Here is a 22,700-nt window from a genome sequence, read left to right on the forward strand (position 1 = left end):
TACTTAATCCTGGAGGGGATGGGGGCAGGGGACACCCTCTCCTGGCCTACCCCACCCCCTTCCTTCATATCCATGGTTCCTGTGATGTGAGGGGAAGGACAGGCCGACTGTGATGTGTCCCCCTTCACCCTGCTCAGCCCCGTGGTATAGGGTGCTGTGAAAAGCACGTCATGTCCAGCCCCAGGGATCCTGGCCGTGTGCCAACAGTAGTGATGACACCGCTCTGAGCAGATTTGTGCCGAGACGGCCGTGGGAGGGTGTTGGGAGGAGTGCAGTTGGGGGGTAGTCCCAGAGCCCTGCCCCCAAGCTGGTTTGTGGGCCTCCTTGCCTAGCAGGGCCTCCGTCCGCCTTTAGGCCAAAGCCAGCAGGTCCTCATGCACCGGCTCCGAGAGCTGGGCCTACATTGGGACCAAATGTGTCAAAACAAAGCTCCGTGCTGGTGGCCTCTCCTGTCCCTGCACCCAGCACTCCAGCAACTAAAACGTCTGTACCAGGCAGAGCTTGTGTTGGGTGGGAGGCTGCTGCTCTGAAGTTGTCTTGTTTGGGTTTGCTCAGGTGGCTGAGGAAGGAAAGGTTTTCTTAGGCCGACCAAGGAGCTGGTGGCAGTGTTCTCAGTTCTGAGGCGGCCCTGCTGGAGGTTGGTGTGCCATCTTTGTCAGTCACTGGGGCTTCTGGGGCTGCTCTGGTGGGCAGGGCGGGCCGCACGCTGCCAAGAGAGCAGCCTGGGCTCAGCAGGGTCCTTGGAGTGCAGAGGAGGAACGCATGGCGCCGTCTCCTGACCGTGGATCCGACTGTGAGCCACCTCTTATGCAGCCCCCACCCCTGGCTGCGGCCACAGCTCCATTTCTGTGTCATCACAAGTGTGCCGCCAGCTAATTTTATACTTCAGGCACACTGCTGTGTCATTCTGTTCTTTGCTAGAAGTTGTTAAGGCACAGGTTTAAATGTGTCTGTTTGCTCCAGTAACAAAGTTTCCATGTTAAGCTCTTAACTGTACATCCACGCCTATGAGAGTAAGAAACCCAGAGCTCCTGGCTGATTGGCCAGGAAGCGGCAGCGTTTGCCGGGTCTGGGATCTTTAGCGGTTTGCATAAGTCAGCTGCCGGCAGGCCCCTTGGGAGGCCCTGGCCAGGCTGGGTGGGGTCTGGCTGCTGTCTAAGTTGCCTTACAGTTCATCGTCTGTGCACTTGGTTGAGGTGTTTTCAGATGTTGAGTGGCAGGGCTGGGAGCCCAGGCCTCGCTTAGGGGTGCTGGCAGGGCCGGTTGTGAGCCCCACTGGGACTGTGCCCCGAGGGCTTCTCACCTCACAGCCTGAGAACCGAAGATGCTGTGCAGGGGCAGCTCTAGGAAGCAGCTGGCCCATCACAGACCAGCCCCTTTGAAAGGGGGCACGTGACCCCGGAGGTGTCTAAGTGTGTCGCTTTGGGTTTTCTCACAGTTCGTCTGCCGATAGTGCAGTGGCTTCCTTGGCCCTGGAAATCCTCCAAGCTGTTGGACACTAGGCGAGAAGGCACTGAACAGCACAGCCACCTCCAGCTGTTTCCGGACCTAATAAAGTCAGCTTGAACCCAGAACATTCCGGCTGATGTGCTCCCTCTGGACCCTAGAAAACCGACTCAGACTAGAGCTCCTTGTTTCCTGTGGACACATCAGGGCTCCCCAGGTTGGCTAGCTGTTCTCAGAATGTTCTTTCCCTGTGTGTGTGGGCCGGGGGAACCACCTCTAAGCCTGCGCTGCCTGAGCTAGACCAGTGCCTGCGGCTGTGAGCGGCTCCCCTCCCGAGGTTAAAAGCAGGACTAGGCCTGAGTGCGTTCCCAGCGCAGCCCCACAGCAAGCCTCAGGATGCGAGTTTTAGCCTCTTGTCGTCCTCCTTGTGCCTGCCTGGCTTCTTCCTTTCAGGGACAACTGATGCCCAGAACCCTGGGGAGGACTGGGCACAGCTCCACTGACAGGCGCAGGTAGTTCCAAGTTTTCTCAAGGAGCGCGGGCTTCCTTGGAGGTCACCTGGTTCTAGATGGGTTGATGGCATCAAGGTAGAACCATCCCCCGCAGCTTCTAGCAGTTACCCCCTTATCCTTGAAACCTTTACAGCATCCTCCTGTTTCCTCACACATCTGCTGTGAAAGGGCTGAGCCCATGAAAATATTTGGTGGACTCTGTGGAGAGGTGCAGGACTGTGGTGCTGAGGAAGGCATACTCTTGAATCTAGGCTAGAAGGCAGGGTGGGTCCTGGGCAGCTCGAGCCAGGTGAGCAAGCCAAGGCTCTTGGTCTAAGGGGTGTCAGTTTCCCGATCTGCTGCCCCCGCTGCCAGCTCGGTGCCCTGTGCTTCTGTTAGAGGATTGGCCCCCCTGATAAACTCTGCCCCAAACCTGGATGGGGCCCTGTCCTAGGCAGCAGCGGCCGTGCACACAGAACGGGTGGCACAGGCAAAAGTGTGGCCATGTGGGCTCCCCTGTCCATGGCATCCCAGAAAGCTGTCTTCCTGTCACCAACAGCCCCACTTTGCAAGCGATCTGGGTAGCTTGACAACTTCCATTTGGTTTTATAATGAAAATAAGCAGTTTCGTACCTAACTCTGTGAAAGGCATGTGTGTCAGTTACCTAATTTAATCCCCACTACCAGCAAAGCAGGATTTAGCTTCGTTTCAGAGATGAGAAAACAGGCTCTGGAGCCAGTCCACTCGCGCGCTGCTCGGACTTGACTCCGTAGCCCTGGTGTCCCCCAGGGGGCATCCAGAGCTCACGCTGTAGATAGTTGGGGTACAAGAGGGTGTCCCACCCAGGAGCAGGGTTTCATTTGCTGTCTTGTGGCCTCACAGCCCACACGGAGGAGGCCCCACTGGGCCGTCCTGTGGGCAGTGTGCCTGTCGCCATGCTGTGCGCCCACGTGGCCCTGGCCTGGCAGGGTTTGCCTGTGCTCCTGGGCCGGGGGTCGGGTGGTGCGTTAGCCGACGGAGTTCCCGGAGGCCTGGCCTTCAGCTCGTTGCTTTGCCTGCTGGGTCCAGGAAACAGGCACAGGTCTCCATTTTCCGGGAACTCTGTTCTCCCCCTGTAAGTTGGTTCTTGGGGGACCACCCTAGAGTTCTGGGCCTAGTGTCCTCCCAGAAGTATTTCAGAGCAACGAAAGATTCATTTCCCTTTTTCCGCTCAGCAGGGAGAAGTCTTTGCTGTTTAAGGTAAAATAGGAAGGTTTAACATTCCAGAACTTTTGTTGACCATTGCTGGCCCTGAGCTCCACAGCACTGCCTGTTTGAGGAAAGGCATATCCAGGCAAGGCGCAGAGATGAAGGTCCCAAGCAGCGCTGCTGCCCAGCCCAGGGGGCCCAGGAACTCAAGCTAGCCCATGCCAAGCCGCGTACCCTGGTGTCGTCCTGGAGTTAGGGGATCCTTTTTGTCATTCTCAGCCCATCCCAATGAGCGAGGCAGGGGACACGAGCAGGCTGGCTATGCGGGCAGAGGGAGGCTGAGGGCAGTACCCTGTCCCTGCTCTCCCCATGCCCTCATAGGTGGGTTCCCAGGCTGGCTCCAGTTGTGAGGGAACAGCTGGCCCCTGGCCGCCGTCACAGCTCTCAGGATTCAGGCAGTGGCAAAGGGCCCAGACCCAGGCACCGCTGGCCCACCGCCTCCACGCTTCAGCCGTTGGCCCTGGCTGAGTCTCCCAGGTGCCAATGGTGTCACTGAAGTCGCAGAGGTAGGTGGCCACGGAGGCAAGAGCACGAGGGACGGAGGCAAGAGCACGAGGGACGGGGCCAGGGGAGTGGCCGCACAGGCGACCTCTACTTGCAGCAGGCCTGAAGCTTCGCGACCTTGCCTGAATAGGTGCCCAGTGAACTGTCCCTGTGACTGGCTACAGGTGTCCTGAGAGGATCACCCAGAACAGCTCAGGAGTAGGTCTGCTGGATGCCGCAAGCTTTACTGGCTCTCGTTTCCTGTATCACCAGGTTTTCTGCATTACCTGATGGGGTTCAGGCCAGATGGGACCCTGTAGTATGGCTCAGAAAGTGGGGCTCTGGTGGCCCAGGCCCTTGACCATGGTGAGTGACAGGAGAGGAACTGGGTGTCGCCCACCTCCACTTGACACCCCTTCTTTCTCCCTCCCCTAGCAACGGAAAGATAGGACGAGAGCTGCATCTCTGGTGTGTGGATGTATGCAGGGGCTGAGGTAGGAGAAAGGGGCCTGGCCCCTTGGGACTTGTCTGCAGTGGCATGGGAACAAGACTAGCCAACAGCCCAAGCTTCAGTGTGGCCGAGAGGAGGGAAGTGTGGGAGGTGTGGAGTCCTGCCGTGGAGGCCAGTCACCTCCCTCCAGCTTACTGGAGCCTCATGGGGCGGGGAGGTGCAGTGGACACACACGGCGTAAGGAAAGGCACTACCTTTCAGCCCCACCCTCACCCCCTCCATCAGTCTGTAACTGCCTCTGGCGGGTGACTCATTCAAGGCGAGGAAAGGTAGTTAAGAGTCTCACCTACCAGAACAAAACTGCAGTCATCCGCTTGGCGCTCTGCTTATTAAACCAAACAGCACAGTTCAGATCTTGTTTGTATTACAATAATCGAAATCAGAATTAGAGCTTATTTATCGCAAGGATTCAAATAATCAGATCAAACCTCATGTCTATAATGTCACCATGAAAAAACTTGGTTCTTCAGCTCAGTGGTGGTCACTGCAATGGCATCAATGTCTTATGCACCTGGCCCCAGGGGACCCCTATTCTGATGTGGGAGTCATCTGACCGCTGCCTTGCTTTAGTTCTACCATCCATGGATGATTTCCTTAAAATGGTTTGCCCTTTTGTGTGGATGGGTGAGGTCCCCAGTACGCACTAGCGACTTGCTTTTGCTCAGTGTTAGGTCTGAGATGTCCACCCACGGCACTGAGTGCACACATCGGCTCCTGTGCGGGCTGTCACACGGTGCCCTACCACGCCATCCATGCTGGACCTTGAGGTGAAAGAAAAATCACTACTCCTGATCCTGTTTTTATTTAAAATCTTGGTCTTTTGCTGGTCATGGATTTTCTTCTGCATTGATTTCATCCAAATGGCTACCCGTCGTTCCACGCCTGTATTACTAAGAAGCCCCTGCTTCCGCTGACTCCCAGTGCTCCCTGTCAAGTCGCGCCTCGGTCTGCATCTCGTCCCGTCCTGCCCCCGTCAGGAAGTGCTAACACCTCTAGCTTTCATCAGGCCTCAACAGCTGGGAGAGCCAGTCCGCCTCTTGTTTGCACACAGGTCTTGGCTCTTCCTGGCCCTTTGTACTTCTAAGCGAAAGGCAGAACCACCCTGCTGAAGCAGATTAACGTCCCTATTAAGTTTTTAATGGAACTTCAAAGATAATAATGATTTTAGGGAAAGCTCTGAAAATGTTCTGGTTTTTAAAAGTTCTTTAAATGGAACACCCTGCTGGGGCTCTTCATGGTAAGCTTCTTGCCGTGCTGGCTTGGTCCTGCTTGTCACGCACTGGAAACAAAGCCCCTGACCTGACCTCACCAGGTACACAGATGCTTCCTCTCCACCCGAGTTGCGTTTTAGACCACAGGGAACTGGAGGCTTTCACTGCACGTCTTCCCCAGATGAAGCTGATCTTCAACAAAATGGAAGTGATACACACAGGGTGCCAAAAAAATGCACACACATTTTAAGAAAGGAAAAAACTGTATTAAAATTGTACTAAATACACACCAATAACAAAAGATGAATGTAAGTCATGTGTATACATTTTTTTGGGACCCCCGCTATATTTATCTAATAGTCACGATCTTAATAGAAACACAGTAAATCAGAAACAGCCCTCCCTAAGCACAAAACACTGACTCTTTTTAAAGTCCAAATACAAGTCTTAACAGGTCTGCTGACTCTGCCCTGAGGGATGAACTAAGCGTGTCAGACCTACCACCAGGATGGCAGGATCGCCAGCAGATAGCATGGAAGGAGGCCCATTCTGGTTCTCTGATTATGTTCAGATAAACATAGACACTCAAACCATCTTAATTATCAGTTCAAAGTGGAGTTGAAGGAATTCCCCTCTCCAAGTGAGTCACACTTAGGTGAAGGTGCTTGAAGTCGAAATGCAGGTAGTTAACGCTTCATTATTACCTTAATGGACTGAAACCCTCTTACACATTTGGGGTGGGGGTGCCTATTTGGCTTGCAGTTTTGCTCTATGTGGCCCAGAGACTAGATACCTTCTAAGTGAGGAGACCTTTGGCCACTTGGCCATAGGTTCTAAGCCCAGAGTCCATCCGTGGGAGATGGTAGAATCTCTCCTCTTACACAAGCTCAGAACCACTCACAAGGTTCAAAGCCGAAACAATGTTCGGTGCTACTTAACCCAGGGCCAAGTGCTAATAAAGAAATAATAAAGAAACCTGGCTAGCATCCCATCTAGAGGTAAGGCTCTATCATTTACAACTTAAATTTTAGTTCCCTGTGTGTTTTCCTCAGGAGAAAGCTCAGTTAAATAAACGTATTACCCTCACAAACCATTTAATAACAAGGAAAAAAAGGTGACACAATCGAATGAATTAAAAGTTTAATTCTGAACCATTTTTATAACCGCATTTTCTCTTGAAGCATCGTATCACAGCAGGTTACAACAACTTTGGGATAAAAGGCAACTGGTAAACTGTCCAAAACAAGGTTCCAAATAACACCTCTGACTGATTTACCCTACCCATACATATCCCAAATAAAGTTTTTGATCAAAAACATGAAATAGATCCACCTGCTTATTTTAAGCATATTAAAAAGGAAACTAATTGGACCATTTCTATTTGTCTATTTTATACAAAAAGGCTACACAATGTTACACTTTATTCAGATTACAATTAGAGTGATTATGAATTAGTGTTCTACACCATTACTCAATTCTTAAAAATTAGAAATTGCTGTAGCAGTATTCACTATAACTTAACACTACAAGACTTAAAAAACTAACAGTTACTGCAAAAAAAATTAAAGAGCTACTTCAAAGCAAGCAAAGTCAGTACCATTACAGATATTAAAAAAAAATTTAACAAGCAAGGCTAGAGTTTGATAAATTCCATCTTGTGATCCATTCTTGTGCATTCTTCACTTCTTGAGTCACTCCCAAAATCCATTTGTATTGTTACTCCTCGACCAAAAAGGACCAGAACAAAAAGTTTACTTCAATTGTTCCCATAGGAAACTCAGCTTGGTTAGTGTGTCAGGCACTTTCTGAGATACCAGCCCACCCCTCGAGCCCTCTCAGCAACTCTACAGGCCAATCACAATGCAAGTTCAGACAATACAGCTGTATAAAGAGAGAAAGGCTGCTATTAATGTTTAAAACAGCAAATGTTACTCATTTGAGTATTAAGTTGCAAAAGCTGTGGCAAAAAACATTAAAGTTAATGACTTCCACACATTACCACGTAACAACCAGAAATCTGAGAACATTCAAATGTTCTAAGACATCTCCTTTCAAAGTATGGATCTGTTTTTGTGGCAGATTTACAGAGGCCTAAGCCACTCCCACCCTACCAACCAAGTCTTTCTGAAGTTCTGTAGGCAGAGTAAAAGTGTTTTACCCAAACTGGCTTTTAACTTCTTACCTAAAGGATGATTTACAGGTCAGTATCAAACCAGGCCAGCTGATTGCTGTCACCTGGAGGCAGCCCGTCCATGAGGTCCTGGGCATGCCCCAGATCTGGCAGCCCATCAACTGGATAGTCAGCACCAGGGTGATGGCCACCCATCTCATGCTCCATCATGGGGTCCATTCCCAAGGCATCCTGGCCATATCCACCAGAGTGAAAAGAACGATAGCTGGGATCTAGGAGAGTTGGGGTGTCAACAAAATGAGCGAGAGAGAGAGAGAGAGAGAGAGAGAGAGAGAGGGGGAGAGAGCAGAAAGACAGAAAAGTTAACGCTGAGGTTAGGGGCATCCAGTGGCAAGCACACCTATCAGAATGCACTGCTTTCTGGCCCCTTCAGCTTCTAACTTTCTTCAGCCAAGTAATTACCCAATGCCAGGCCACCCATGAGGCTACGCAATCTACTGCGTCTGACCACCCAGGCATCACGAAGCCATGGGCAGAAGATGAAGGCAGTAACAAGGACGTCTGGCAGATGTAATCTCTGTTGAAAAGTCCAGGTGACACCCACAAAAGTACTGAGAAAACTCAAGACACTGTTTCCAATGAAACCTTTACCCATTTATTTTCAGGGTTGGCATGTATATGTTTGCCAAGGTAAGAAGCTTATGGGCTTTAGTGGTTTAGTAATTGGGAATAGCCAGTTAGGATTATAAATTTCAGATAGATAGTTATAGTAGCTATATAAATTTCAGATAGATAGTTATAGTAGCTATGAGTGGTCTAACCCATGGCTCCGTCTCCATTACCAAGAGCTGAATGAGCTTTACAGAAACTCTTAGTAATACAACTATGTAAACATCCACCCCAGAGGTGAGCTTGGGGACAGAAGTTTCCCAAACTCTCACTTCCTGGGCAAGTTGCAGACACAGGTCCTATGGCTCCTCTGACAAATGAAGCCGGACAATGTGTGTCGTCCTGCACTGCAGAGGCCCCACAGTGTGATGTGGATTTGTCGGTGGGACTGGTGCGAGCTCAGTGTACGGCTCAGAACCCTGGGTTCGGTTAGAGACACTGCTGCTAATTCTGGAATCTAAGAGCTGCTTTGATGGCTGCCACCACTTTTCCTGCCAACACTAGCTTCCACACAGGCAAACCAGCTCTTTTGATAAAGTTTTGGAAGTGTAGCTTGCTCTGAAGTTAATTGAGAAATAGTAGCCACGTACCATCCTGGCGATATCCAAGGGGTTCTCCCTGGGCACCAATATCAAGTCCAAGGTCAGCAGTCTAGATGAACAGGCACAAGGCAAAGGAGCAAATGAAAACTCTCAAAGTATACTTAATACTCTCCAGTATTTTGGAAACATGCTTATTTTCAGATTGCAAAAGAAACAAAGAACTCAAATATTACATAAATACTTAGAAAATACAGAAGTATATAATACAGATACTTTAAACTCCACCCCTCAGAGATTAAGCACTGAGACCTACAGAACATGTCTTCCCATCGCACACAGTATTAAAAATACTCGCTAATTCATTCTTTTAGCAAGTATATATTAAGTACTTAATGTGTGCCAGGCACCATTCTAGGTACTTGATACAACAGTAAACAAAACAGGCAAAGTGTCTCTCCCCGCCTCCCCGACAGGGTATGTTATATGAAAGCTGATTTTTAGCCTCAATAGCTGGAAGGACGAAGCTGCCATTAGCTGAGATGGAGAAAGTTATGACAGGAACAGGTTTGGGGAAAGGGGTGGGTGGGAAGTTTAGAGCCCAAGTTGGAACATGTTAGGATTGCTTATTAAAAACCCAACTAACACATTACTCACTGTTAGGCAATTTGCTTTTTCTTTCACCTAACAATATACAGGATCTCTTTCTATTCATCCAACAAATGTAACACACTGTGTTACTGTATACCATAATTCAATAAACTTTTAGGGTGGTTCTAAAGTTTCAATGTACAACGCGACGGAGGACAAATACTGAAGACAAAATTCAGAGAAATTCAAGTAGAAAAGTAGATGAAAACTGAGCATTAAAGAAAAGTTTAATAAACTGACTCCAACTAACAGTGTTTAGTAGATTGTGTCTTTCCTTACACCCTGTTGGAAAATATTGTCATCTGGTAACGTTTTCCTTTCCCTCCCTCATGAATTCGAAGGCTCGGCAGTTTAACCTGTTCGCTCTGAAAGGCTGTTTAAAGCTGTCTTTCTTCCCCACAGTAGTTGCTAATACAGCATCAAGAATGACCCTTCAGGCCAGGGACACAGTCACCACCAGTGGACGCGCACTGAATGCTCTGGGGGATCTCCAACTGCCTCACTGCTCCACCAACTACCAGACACATGCACCCTCACTGCCTACCTCATTCCAAGCCATGGGCTCCGTTCTGAAGAGAGAACTGGTCAGCTCAACGGAAAGCCGCTTCTTATAATCCTGCGGCTTGTCCTCGGACATTCGGAACAGAACAGCAGCTGCGTATGTTGCTGGGGAGACAGGGAAAAGGCCCGTAAGGAGAGACTGAGGCTGCATGGTGTACCCCGCCGCTCCCGGCGCTGCCTCCTTTACTTACCCACACCTTCATTCCTTGAGTGCAGTAACTCTGTCAGAGGAGCTGTGGCCCCCTCGGCTTCAATGGCTTCTGCAGCCTCCTTGTCCTGAGCAAGTTCACAGAGGACCCCTGCAGCTACTCTTTGGATGTTTTCAATGGGAGAGTAAAGCAGCTAAGGAGAAAACACATACCAACAACACCTAATTAAATCAAAACACAGCATGCACCCCACTTTGGTGCCAACTTTCCCAATTCAGAGTGTAAGCAGCATCCATACTGTTTGTATTAAATCATACAGTCATGCCCTGCTTAATGATGGGGACATGTTCAGAGAAATGTGTCATCAGGCGATTTCATTGTGCGAACATCCCAGAGTGACTTACACAACTGGATGGCCTAGCCTGCTACACACCTGGGCTGTATGGTGGAGCCTACTGCTCTGAGGCTACAAGCCAGTACAGCACCTTACTGCGCTGAACACTGTGGCAGTTGTAACACAATGTAAGGATGGGTTTGTTTACTCCAGCATCACCACAAACCTGAGGCATGTGCTGTGCTTGTTACAGCACTAGGCGGCGGCAGACCTTTTCGGCACCGTCATGATCTTATGGGGTCGCCGTGGTTATGCGCGGTCCTCCGCTGACCGAAGCGTCACTATGCAGCTCAAGACTGTATTCTCTAACTTTATTTTCCAAAGTGTTTAATGCCCTGGAGCACTGGTTTTCTGGGATATTTTTAGCTACAAACCCTTTCTTTAAAGTGTTTCTGTCGTGCTAAGATTTGGAAAACCCAGGGGCTCTGTCAGCCCAGACCAGCTATCGTCCCTCCAAAACTGAGCACCCCTAAAAGTGGAGTGCAAAGTCTTCTCCCTCTTCATGAGGCCTCTAGTCCCAATGTTTCTCCTACTGCCCGCCCCCAAAATGAAGGGACTTTTCATAAAACAAAATGTATCCAACATAAAGGACACTGCACGTTGAGATTTTACTTTTCATCCTTTGGCAGGAGCGTGGGCAGACTCATCATTTTACAAATGACAGTAGATGAATAGTAAATGGTAAATCGTTAATAAATAAATAGTAAATCGTTAAAATCCTGAAATATTATGGACACATAAAATCTAGAACACCTCCCTTAAAACCAACATACCTGCACAAACAATGGAATGGTGTTTAGTCCTCTGATAACGATTCGGTTGTGAACATCCCGAGCGAGGATGTGAAGGGCTCCAGTACAACCTTCGACTATTTCTTCCATGCGGACCCCCTCCTACCAAAAGAAACGTGGTCTCAAATAGGGCATTCTCCTTCCTAAAGTTTCAAGTTTGAAAGACTTTCTGTTCTGAGTAGCAATTATCAGTTATTCACATTACACACCCAGTTTCTCAGAGGTTGCAATCAGTGCAGGAAAGGGGGTCGCAGGGCAGCACCAAGTCTGCGCAGCGCCCCTCCCCCACGCTGTGCAGTGAGGGGCAGCTTCCATATACCTGAGTCCCAAAGGCCTTTCTTACAGAGGGCACTGCCCACCCAACTCTACTAAGAGGGAACGAGAAAAGAAAGGTACACACAGAGGAGAGCAACACAGACTATGTCGGTGTTTCTCCTTCACATGCTCCATTTTCATACACTTACTTATGTTTGGTGAAAACTTAGCGAAGTTTTATCACCAACTACTAAAATTCTACTGAGCTGCCAGCAGAAAATCCACTCCTCACCTCCCCCAGACTTTTCAACTGATAGCCTGTATGAGAGAAGGAAATCAGCTTTTTACAAAATCTAAGTACTACCTGCTTTCCCTGTTTGAGTTTTTAAAAAGGTTATGATTCTGCTACTTTTATAAACATCGTGATTTTTATAAGGACACAAACACTCCTTTCTTCCCGAAGAGATTTAAAATAAAAAGTCCCCTTTGCCTTTTATTAAGCCGCCTCATGGATACAGGCCAATCAATACCAAAAGTAATGCATGGAGAGGCCAAAGCCCCTAATCAGTGCGCACACACACACAACTAGCAGTAAGCATTCCCAATCTGTTCTGGTAAGGTTCTCCTGTCTCCTAAAGTAACCTAATTAATAAGTCTTCGAAGGTCTGAGTCTTAAATTCTGAGGACTCAGAAATGGCTTCACTTGTCATGAAGCTAGCTGGTCTTAAGCCTGCAAACTTGCTATCAAAGCTTTAGGCGAGATTATGGGTCAAGATTCCAGAAATGCTACTACTTATTCTTGAAATTTGTTGGTAATCTTAGGTCAGTGTAAACAATTTAAACCACTCCCAGAAGAGACAGTAAAAGGTGTGTTAAATATTTATAGGTAAAACTCACATTGTGGGGAATAAGAGGCTCTTAAATCAGACAGACTTGGATTTAAATAATGGCTCTGCTACTTCCTAAGGAGTGAACCCTTGTATGGATTAAACGAGAACACGACGAAGCGCCTAACCCCGCAGCAGTAAATCACACCCCACCCTCCCTTGTAAGACATCATGATGATGCAAAGATGTCAAAGGAAACGTCACTAAGAGCCACATTATTCCTTATCTTCTCTGCAGCCAAGAAAACATGTCAGGTTTTTTTTAGCCATCAGCAAGCAGCCCTTCAGGCAGGAAAGAGAATGGAGGGTGCCAATGATCAAAGTTCAGGATCCTATGGATTTAAGCATTCCTTTTAGCTGGTCAGGTGTCACCATTAAGATCTACCCACCACAAACTGCTGCTGGGTTCCGCCCATAGACGTACGGCGCTGGGTATCCTGATGTGCACGAACCAGCAGCTGAACTAGCCGCGGGATGGCACCCTGCTCACGCAAAGGTGCATGATTTGCCGGGCAAAGGGCAAGATTTCGAATCAATCCAACGGTAGCCTGTAGACAAGAAGGAAGAATAAAGAACTGGCATACAACTCAACAAAATCATTGCTTAGCCTACAATTCCCACCACCCTAAAATTATTACTGTCAACAGAAAGTAGCACTGACTACACAAACACTGCAGAACCCCAGCCCATCCCAGCCCTGTATCCCACTTACTAAGGAATACAATTCCTACTTGTCAACCTCTTAGGCCTGGACAGCCGTCCTTACCTGGAGGTGGCTCATTTTCAATTGTGCGACCTTCTACTTGGTCCACTTACCTTTATCAGAGGCCAATGGGATGGTGGGTGTAGGAGTTTAACCACAACCGGAAGTCCATAGTGGAGGCGAACAGCATTCTGGGCCATCTCTGCTTCCTGGTGTCGACTGGTCAGATGACGAAGGGCACAGATGGCAGGCTCGGTGATGTCCTCCCTATCACCAGCACGAAGGACAGTACGCACAAGAGCCTCTATACCGCCAACTTGGCACACCATCATCTTGTTCTTATAATTATTGCAAGTGAGATTAGAAAGAATTCCAGCTGCACAGGTGACCACATTAATATCATCTGAGCCCAACAGCTGAACAAGGGTCCCAAGCAGACCTTCCATCCCTTCCTATGGAAAGAAAAACAGATGCTCAGGACATATTCTTCTTGACTCTATCGCCAAGGCACTGGTTTACTCAGAATTTACCTGTTTAGTTGCAGCATCTGAAAGATTCCTAAGAGTCCAAAGACAGTTCTGAACAAGACGTTGACTTGGATCTGTCAGGTGAAGTCCTAACGCTTGCATTCCACCTAGAATTTCAAAAAAGATCAAAGGCATTGGCCATTAGCTAGCAATTCCTATCAGCACTTTCTTTTCAGTCTGAGAGGTTGGCCCTCCTTATTGCCAAAGCTTATCCCCTGCATCTAAGTCCTTTATTTATTTTTATTTTCTATAATGTTCCTCACTTTCCCTTTTCCAGTTCATCTCAACTTCTGTCAAATATCTATTGTTCCTGCCCTGTGTGGAAAAAGCCATTATTTCAACTGTCCCCCTATAGGTAATATTCCTATTACTTATTTACTTTCATCTATTCAACCATTTCAAAAGTAAGTATTCAATACCAGCCCCGATTCTGAGTTGGAGCTATACCAGTGAGCAAAATATTCTAAAATCCCTACCCTCACAGAGCTCAGGGTCTAGTTGGAGGCAGACTATAAACAAATATACAATTAATGAACTAAAAGTATAAGGTAAGTCAGATGATGTTAAGAGATACAGAGAAAAATAACACAAGACAAGGCCACAGCTCTCAGTAGGGTAATTAGGGCACTTCAGCATGAAGGTGGCATCTGAGCAAAGACCTGAAGGAGCCCTGTAAACTCCTGGGGTAAGAACAATCCAAAACGAATGCACTGGAACCCTTACTGCCAGGGACTGTATGAAAGGCACTGACTCTAACACATGTGCTCCGAAGGCTCACACCCTTCCATCACGTAGGACCCTAGTAGGGCACGCACGCTGGCAGGAGTCCAAACGGAAGCTCAGTTCCCCGCCTAACTTCCCGTCTCCCTCCTACTGAGGTCACCTCCGAATGTAGAGACACTTTCCCTTGTCTCCTTGTTCCTTTTATCAGATTTTATTTCCGCAAATTAAGTGACATCCACTTGCTGTAATTCTCATGGCTCTCTGTACTCTTCCATCACGGTACCAACATCATCCCTATCGGGCTCCTTTCTCACAGCAGCTCCAGTTACTAACTAGAGTGACCCGCGCAAGGCTGATAACTGGGAAGTGCCTAGACTCCCCTCCAGCTTCTCGCCCCCAGAGATGTCATTCCCTCCCTCTGCTGTAACTACTAACTCTAAGAGTGGATCCTAACTCCAGAAGCCCATCAGAATAGCCTGTACAGACTTTAAAAGCACACACATCATGATTTGGCGGGTCCGGGGTAAAGTCCCACACAGATGACTTTGAGGCTCCTCCCAGCTCACTCACTGAGGCCTTGACCCCCATACACCAAAAAGGCAACTCCCAAAGCTCTGGCCCCGAGTTCCCGGCATTCCGGTGCCATAAATTTCCAGCCACCTACTGACCTTAAACATTCCAGGGATTCATAAATAAGTCTAAAAACCTGTCTGTTTTTGCAAGCACTCCAGGTATTTCTGGACTAGGTGGCAGAATTTACATCCCCTTGTTCTATCTGAACTCAGTCATACTTGTCTATCCCTAGCTTATTGTTCCACTGCCTGCCAGCAGCTATACTGAACAATCATAATACCCCCCTCTCGCAGACATTCCCAAGTAAAATTACTCTCACCAAGTGGGAAAAAAGGGTGTTAACAACCCTACACTTTACTTCCAATATTTTCTCCTATTAAATGCCTTTGTATTTTTCCTCTACCCGTTTTGATTTGAAGCTTGGTTTGAGAGTCCAGGTGGATGTTGTTAGGCTGGTTATGGAAGGGGAAAGGATGCTAGTTGAAGAGTAACTGGATCTTCATGACAGAAAACCAAGAGGCCCTGCCTAGTACAGACCATCTATTCCTTTCCTCTACCACCAACATGCACAAGATACAAGTTGCTTCATTGAAAATGCTTCAAGGGGACAGAAAAAAACCGTTCACTAAGAACACTGAATAACAGTGCAAATCGCTTCTCATGAGCATCCACTAACAAATCAAGGAGATCGCTTTGCTGCATACAACTATGCTTTAACAGAATATGTCGTAACATAATTTCTCCTGTATATTTACAGGTCTGTTGGCAAAGCAAATCTTGGGTCTGCCCAAAACCAAAATTAAAAACAAATTTTATCAAGCCAAGTATTAGCTGTCATTTTTGATGGTTAATAAGAGCTCTGCCTACACTGCACTTAGATGGCACCACTGCAGGTGTCCTACAGAACATATCCTATGAATGTGATCTTGGCTACAAACTGAATAGGACCATTTACTTTCAGCCCATTAAGGTCTAGTTCTACTACCCTTTTCCTAAGAAACTGCAGATGCTGCTCACATGAGAACCCAGGATAGACTTACCAGCCTCTACGATAGCCGGCTTATTGCTAGAGCAGACAGACAGCACCTTCAGTACTCTGCTTGTGGTCCACAGTAGTTTCTCGTAAGTGTAGGTCCTCATTATATTAACTAAAGCTTGAGGTCCACCACTAGCCAGAATGATCAGCTAGAAAGACATGTATATATTGTTAGTTGTGGAATCTGGATCAAACGCCTGAAAAAAGCCATATTATATTACAAACCTATTTTATTATACAAAAATTTCAGCCAGCTTGCCATTGACTTAAATGTATTCCTGGACCCCAATGCCCAGACCCTCATATTGGGGCCCCATTTAACCCCTCCTACGGTATTCCACTCAAATTCAGGCATCCCTGTCCTGCCAAGAATATATCAACTCTGGCCCAATTGTCTTTACCCCACACTGATCATAACAAAAGAAAGAAAGAAAAAAAAAGTAGAAATTACACTGGTTTGCAATACGCAGATACGTGTAAGTTCTATCACGGCTGACTCGAAAATTTAAACCAGAACGGGCACTTAAAACTCCTAATGATTTGGCTCTTTGCTGTTCCAAATCATATCTACCTGACAAAGAGATGCCATACCATAAAATAATCATTCACTCTTGCCCTTTATTTCCCTGCTTACCCCTACTTCCCAACTCTACCCCAATTTTCTAAAAACAAATCTCATCACTTCATGCCTCTGCCGGAAACTACTTGATTGCTTCCCACTGCTCTTTCACGTGGTCTACAGAGCCCTTAGGGTCTGTCCTGTCTATTCAGCAGTCTCAGCTCACAGCTTTCCTCTTCCTTACACTCTGTATTTCTTAAACTTCTAAAACTTGCCATGTTCATCCCCTTAAGATGCTATTTCCTCTCCATGACCTTCACCTAGTCAAATCTCTTCTCATTTTTGAGAGCTGAACTCAACTATCACTTCCTTCCAGAGGTCTCTGTGAACCCTCAAAACAGGTCTGGTTCACTTATGTGCTCTCATAGCCCCTCTACTTCCCCCTAACAAATAAATAGTAATTTGGTTATTATTTCAGTATCTATCTTCCATCCTAGATTGAAAGCTCTAAGAGAAGCTTGCCTGCTATATTCCTATTGCCTACCATAGTGCTTTACATACAGACATTCGAATATTTAAAAGAATAGAGATGTCTAACTTTTCTAGGATACATACAAAGGGCGAGGCATATAATGAATTTGCAAGTCCACAGTAGGACGCGACATTGGGGGTCTCCAAAGCTCCCTGACAACCACAATCAGGACAATTACTGTACCTACCTTGCTTTCTTGATTGCCATAAGCTAAAATCTGAAGGCAGTCTGTTGTAATAGCCAAGAATTTAACATTTGTTTTGTTGAGCAAGGCAACCATTTTCTGCAGCCCGCCAGCCAAACGCACTGCCATTTTGGCTCCTTCTTGATGCAATAAAAGGTTGTGGAGAGTTGTGATGGCATAAAACAATACAGAATCCACCGGTGAACTGGGAAGAAGAAAAGAGCCTCATGAGAACTGTTGTGACTGCACTCTTCTCCTTCTTAGCTGCAAGCATCCTGACCAGGATTTCTTACCCAAGCATCTTCACCAGGGCAGGAATGCCCCCAGACTTAAAGATGGCCAGCAAGCCCTCACGATGATGGGACAGATTGTGCAAGGTCCCAGCAGTACAGCGAGCTGTTTCCACATCATTTGTATTCTGCATGGTACGTACAATAGCAGACACCATCTGAGGGGAACGCATGATGGCGTGTCTGGAAGCTTCCTTTTTAGAAAGCTGATGGACCATAACTGCTGCCTTATTAACCACCACCTATAATGCACAGGAATTAAGAAACATCAGTTTTCAAATGCCAACGTTAGGCAGACATTCTGAGACACAGTCCTTGCAAGTTTCATGAAAAACAGATTAGAAGGCTAACCATGTCATTACTAACCTGGTCCTCGTCATTTAGCAGTTTTGTCAGTTCAGGGATTGCACGTGTGGCAAGTTCTGCATCATCTTGATAGTTAATCAAATTGACAACTGCATGTTTTAGCATCTGTGATGGTTCAGCCAGACGTTGGACGTTAGTGGGATGAGCGGCATCAAACTGTGTGGATGGGATCTGCATGCCCTCATCTAAAGTCTCTGGGAACATAGCAGCGCGCACCCTCTGAGCTCGAGTCATTGCATACTGTCCATCAATATCTGGAAAAAGTAAATTCAATATTCACCATCCACAGTTTAGCATTTACCTAAATATCTGCTGTCCTAAATGAAGGTGGCACTGCCATCGCTCCCTTTTCACTACCACAGCATTTTATTTAAGCTGTTACACACTCAGTTTCAGAACCGCGTTCTGATTTTCAGTAAAGCAGTCCTCTTACCAGCTACTTGTTCTTGAGTGAAGGACTGTGAAAACCCCTGTTCCCACTCGTACAGGACTTGCTGGGTGTTATCCACGTCCTCTTCCTCAGGGTTGCCTTTACCACTCAGAGAAGGCGCTGTGGTGGTGGCACCAGAATGGATTCCAGAGTCCAGGTAAGACTGCTGCTGCCAGTGACTAACAGCTGCTTTTCTGTCTGGCTCCATGGCCATGTCCAGCTCCATCAAATCAGCTATAAAAATCAAATAGCATCAGCATTACTATCACAGAAATGTTATCTTAGTATTTAAAAAAATCTGTAATAAGACCCGTTGAAATATTTTTAGAAATTAAATTAAGTCTGAAAGACAGCCACGAAGAGCAGAATGAGCGCCAGGATTAGCTCAGCCAGGAGCTAGCTCTTAGAGGACCACCTAAAGTCCCCACTGCATCAGTGGGAGGATGGCACTGCATCCGGCTCCAAAAGCAGTCATCCTGGCTCCATTCCTACTGCTGGCTGGTTTGCTATGTCACCAAGCCATTAGGAGGCATGAGCAGGAAATGGAGCAAACGGTAGCCTGATAAGTAAGCAGGAAGAGAGGAAAGCAAGGGGGATCTGGGTTAATGGCAATGCAGCAGAGCCCCAATTCAGTAACTAAAGGCTTCTGATACAAACCTTGGGTTGCCATTGTCCACGCAGAATTTTCAAAGACCGCTCTATGGTGTACTTCAGATACCCTAAAAGAGGTAATCAGAAGTCATTAGGATTTAAAATGTTTGATTTTAATACTCGTGAGCCACTAGGACGGCCTGTTTTATGTCACGGACGATATCCACACAAAGTCCCAAATCCTTTTACTATGTGAAACAGTGAAACACAGACCTCCTGGTCTCCTCTGCACGCCACAACCACACCCCATCTCCTCCAGACACCTCAGCCACGGCTGAACTTCTACGGGAAAGCTCCTCGTTAACGAGCGCCTCTTTTTAGTAGAAATATAAATTACAGATATTCAAGGTGTCAAAAAGCGTAATTATGGAAGATGACAAAGAAAGCATAAAAGCTCTAATAATGCAAGCAGGGGAGAGGGGGGGCACAAACTATTCAAAACTCAACTCCCCCTTAAGTTCCAAAAGGCCTCTCCCGTTTTAACTTCTCTCACTGAAAAATTCATAGTTCTACTTTGGACAGCAGAAGTCCAATGGGATTTAAAAAACACCAAATTTTCATTAAATGGATCAACTGTTTTCTGATATAATACGATGCCATTTAAAATACCCTCAATAGGAAAAACTGAGGGTTGTTAGTTGGGAGGGGGTGGGGATGAAGAAGAAAGGGAAGGGATGAGACAATACAAATTGATAATTACAATATGGCCTCAGGGATAGAAAAAGACAGTCTGGGGAATATAACCAATAATGTTGTAAATATTTCTTAGGGGGCCAGATGGACTCATGTCTTGTGGGGGAGACCACTGCACAGTCAGTGTAGAGGTCTGACCACCGCACTGTATTTCCGAAGCTGATGTTGAATAATATTGTATGTCAACAATTATATATACATATCACAGGACATGGAGTAGAGAGAGTGGGAATGGAGTCAATGGAATTGTAATAGATAAGCATGATATCGGGGGGGGGTAATAGAGGGGGAGAGTGGGGTTGTTACTTTGTGAGGGTGAAAAGGATAACTATTGCATTGTTCTGTACACCTGAAACTATCAATAAAAAATAAATAAATAAAAATAAAATACCCTCAATAAAGTAGATTTTGGTGACCAGATCATAATCATAACAATGGATTTTATTTTATTTTATTTTTAACTAAGAATTAAAATTACTTTTCAAATGAAAAGTATGCAACATAAATTAGAAGCATTTTTTTTTTAGTAAAATTTTTCTAAGTTCGAATGTATAGCAATGATTTATTATAAATGCAAGTATTACTGACTGGAATGCTGTTTTGATCAATATAAAATTTTACCATTCATATATATATAAAATCTTAGAATTTATGTCTGCATTTTTGCTTTATTGCATCATATTCAGAAAAACACTGAATCACACACAGAAAACTATTTGCAAATGAGAGTAATTAAAGGGCTCATAGCCTCTAAGTATTTCTAACAAAATTTCCTTTATAAACAAAGTCGGCCCTAAATAAGTTCTTCTTATACTACAAATTAACATATTGGGTGTTTACCAATGTATCAAGATATGGACTAAGATATTTAAATGCAACAGTTTTCTATCAATGCACAAAGGAGCTTAAATGTTTAATGAAATTGGAAACTGCACTCTAAATCCCATTTTCTCTATGTAAAGGAAGCATGTATTGATAAGTCCTAAAATTGCTCTTCCAACATTAGATTTTTACAACCACAAAGATCACTTGACACCTAAAGCTGACAAGAGGTGTGGATATAATTGTTTCAGTCTCCACAATACAATGGACGATTTACCGTATTTCCCCATGTATAAGACGCATGCTTCTTCGAAAAACTTGGGGTCTAAAAACTGGGTGCATCTTATACAGTGGTTGTCGATTTTTTTTAACTTGCATTTCCCGCTTTTTCGCGCTTGTTGTCTTTGCGCTCATTGTTTCGCACTTGTTACCGGTATATTAGGTTACGTTTTGCCACGTTCTGCCCAGAAATGGCTCAGAAAAGATTTTCGCACAGTGCTGAATTCAAGTTAAAAGTGGTCCAGTTTGCAAAAGTGAATGAAAATCGTGCTGATGAACGTAAGTATGATCCTCCTCCAACTGAGATAACCATCCGAGACTGGCTACGGTTGGGAGTTTTGACAGTGATGAGGAGTTTTATGAATTTTATGATGAATAAAACTTGAGTTCAATAACTTGATGTAATGCATTTTTGTTCAAATTTCGGGCCCCAAAATTAAGGTGCGTCTTATACATGGGTGTGTCTTTATACATGGGGAAACATGGTATATACAAGGCAAAATGAAGAACAGAAAATAGTAAAGGTGATTCCTGTCAACAAGAATCTTGTATTTTAAAACAGCTGACTCCTGAACAATGTGTGCGTTAGGGCCACTGACTGCCCATGCAGTAGAAAATCCCCATGTAACTAAATCAGCCCTCCGCATATGCAGATTCCCAATTGCCATTTGGACAAACATGGGTTTGAACTGTGAACTGAGAAGTCCGAGTACATGTGGAGTCGTGCAGTTCAGACCCACATTGTTCAGAAGTCAGCTGCAATTTACTCAGCAGGATTATGTGTTTAATGTTTTGATTCAATAGGACTGGAGTGGGTCGCAGAAACCAGCCTTTTTAATGAGCATTCTAGGATGCAGTGAATGAACTGCAGACTACACTCTGAGAAATACTATGCTGGGAGGAGCCCAAGCTCTCTGTCCGCAGATGCTGTGTTTTAGCGCCTTCCTTTTGACTATCTTTGTGACTGGCTATTTAACCACTTTTCCACCTCTCTGGAAAATGGGTTTCCCACTCCAGCTCCCAGTATATTTCTGGGAAAGGCTTTCTAGACTGAGCTCCTCCTTTGGCCAATGCCACCAACTAGTCATGTTTACAGGCTATGCAGCTGTTTAAGGAGACCTTAGATATATCTATCTGGCTTCAAGGAAAAAATATTTATGGCATTGTTTCCTTGTTGGTGATGCAAAGGAAGGAAAACCATTTCAGCCATGATACTGGGTAGAATCCATTTATGTGGTCTGACCTGGTAACTTGACCATGGTTTATAACAGTTTTATGAAAAAGAGCAAGTTCATGGTCCAAACTTACAATAGGATGGGGACTTCTCAATACTGATATTTTTTTACACTTTAAAATTTATGCAAATTAAAAATTATTTTTGCTCTTCACTGCACCCCTGTTGAGGTGAGGGAGGGTCTCAATCAGCAGGGAAGTAAACAGTAGGAGGGAAAATGGGGACCTACATAACCAGTAGTATCTGCCAACTCAGCTCTATACTGCTCGGCCGACAAATACAAATTTACCAATAAGCTGAGAATTACTCAATAAAGAAACTAAATATACCATCCAGAGAGAACTAGGACAGAATCCTGCCCAAAAGCCTTCCTCATTCAGAGCTTTCAGTCCAAGGGCTGGCTCCTCTCTTCCACGACACCCTCCCAATCAACCAAGGCTTACCCAACACTTCAGAGAAACCTTTAACATCAAAGGAACAAGTTCAGAACTTAAAAATAGGAGTAGAGTGGGGAAAGAAACAGAATGTTTTGATTTATTACCCTCATGAATTTTGAGAGAATAAATAAAAATTAATAAGTTCAATACAGGGCCGGCCGAGTGGCGCAATGGTTAAGAACTCGCTTGGGATGCCAGAGGGCCCCAGTTCGGATCCCACATATGAGGGCCAGTGACACTGCCC

General features: G+C 45.9%; 2 protein-coding genes across 4 annotated transcripts in view; one reads left to right on the forward strand and one right to left on the reverse strand.

Annotated features, from left to right (window-relative positions):
• The window catches only part of ULK4 (unc-51 like kinase 4), a 438,917-nt gene extending 431,959 nt beyond the window's left edge, over positions 1 to 6,958 (forward strand). The window contains exon 34 of the mRNA XM_019631040.1: positions 1,439 to 6,958. Coding sequence (XP_019486585.1) covers positions 1,439 to 1,502 — 64 coding nt within the window. The 3' untranslated portion in view covers positions 1,503 to 6,958. The remainder of the gene's footprint in view (positions 1 to 1,438) is intronic.
• Positions 6,517 to 22,700, reverse strand: part of CTNNB1 (catenin beta 1) — a 38,743-nt gene continuing 22,559 nt past the window's right edge. Inside the window, exons 2-16 of one of the 3 annotated variants that reach the window (XM_019633688.1) lie at positions 18,998 to 19,059; positions 18,344 to 18,574; positions 17,911 to 18,164; positions 17,548 to 17,786; positions 17,258 to 17,459; positions 15,984 to 16,128; positions 13,651 to 13,754; positions 13,234 to 13,572; positions 12,807 to 12,965; positions 11,259 to 11,378; positions 10,134 to 10,284; positions 9,926 to 10,047; positions 8,782 to 8,842; positions 7,574 to 7,794; positions 6,517 to 7,113 (exon numbers count right to left, since the gene is read on the reverse strand). In XM_019633688.1, coding sequence (XP_019489233.1) covers positions 7,586 to 7,794; positions 8,782 to 8,842; positions 9,926 to 10,047; positions 10,134 to 10,284; positions 11,259 to 11,378; positions 12,807 to 12,965; positions 13,234 to 13,572; positions 13,651 to 13,754; positions 15,984 to 16,128; positions 17,258 to 17,459; positions 17,548 to 17,786; positions 17,911 to 18,164; positions 18,344 to 18,574; positions 18,998 to 19,010 — 2,349 coding nt within the window. In that variant the 5' untranslated portion in view covers positions 19,011 to 19,059 and the 3' untranslated portion in view covers positions 6,517 to 7,113; positions 7,574 to 7,585. Of the gene's footprint in view, positions 7,795 to 8,781; positions 8,843 to 9,925; positions 10,048 to 10,133; positions 10,285 to 11,258; positions 11,379 to 12,806; positions 12,966 to 13,233; positions 13,573 to 13,650; positions 13,755 to 15,983; positions 16,129 to 17,257; positions 17,460 to 17,547; positions 17,787 to 17,910; positions 18,165 to 18,343; positions 18,575 to 18,997; positions 19,060 to 22,700 lie in introns of all 3 variants that reach the window. The other 2 variants (XM_019633680.1, XM_019633672.1) reach the window with 2 other exon arrangements.

Source organism: Hipposideros armiger, unplaced genomic scaffold, assembly GCF_001890085.2.
Source record: "Hipposideros armiger isolate ML-2016 unplaced genomic scaffold, ASM189008v1 scaffold_18, whole genome shotgun sequence".
NCBI lineage: Eukaryota > Metazoa > Chordata > Mammalia > Chiroptera > Hipposideridae > Hipposideros > Hipposideros armiger.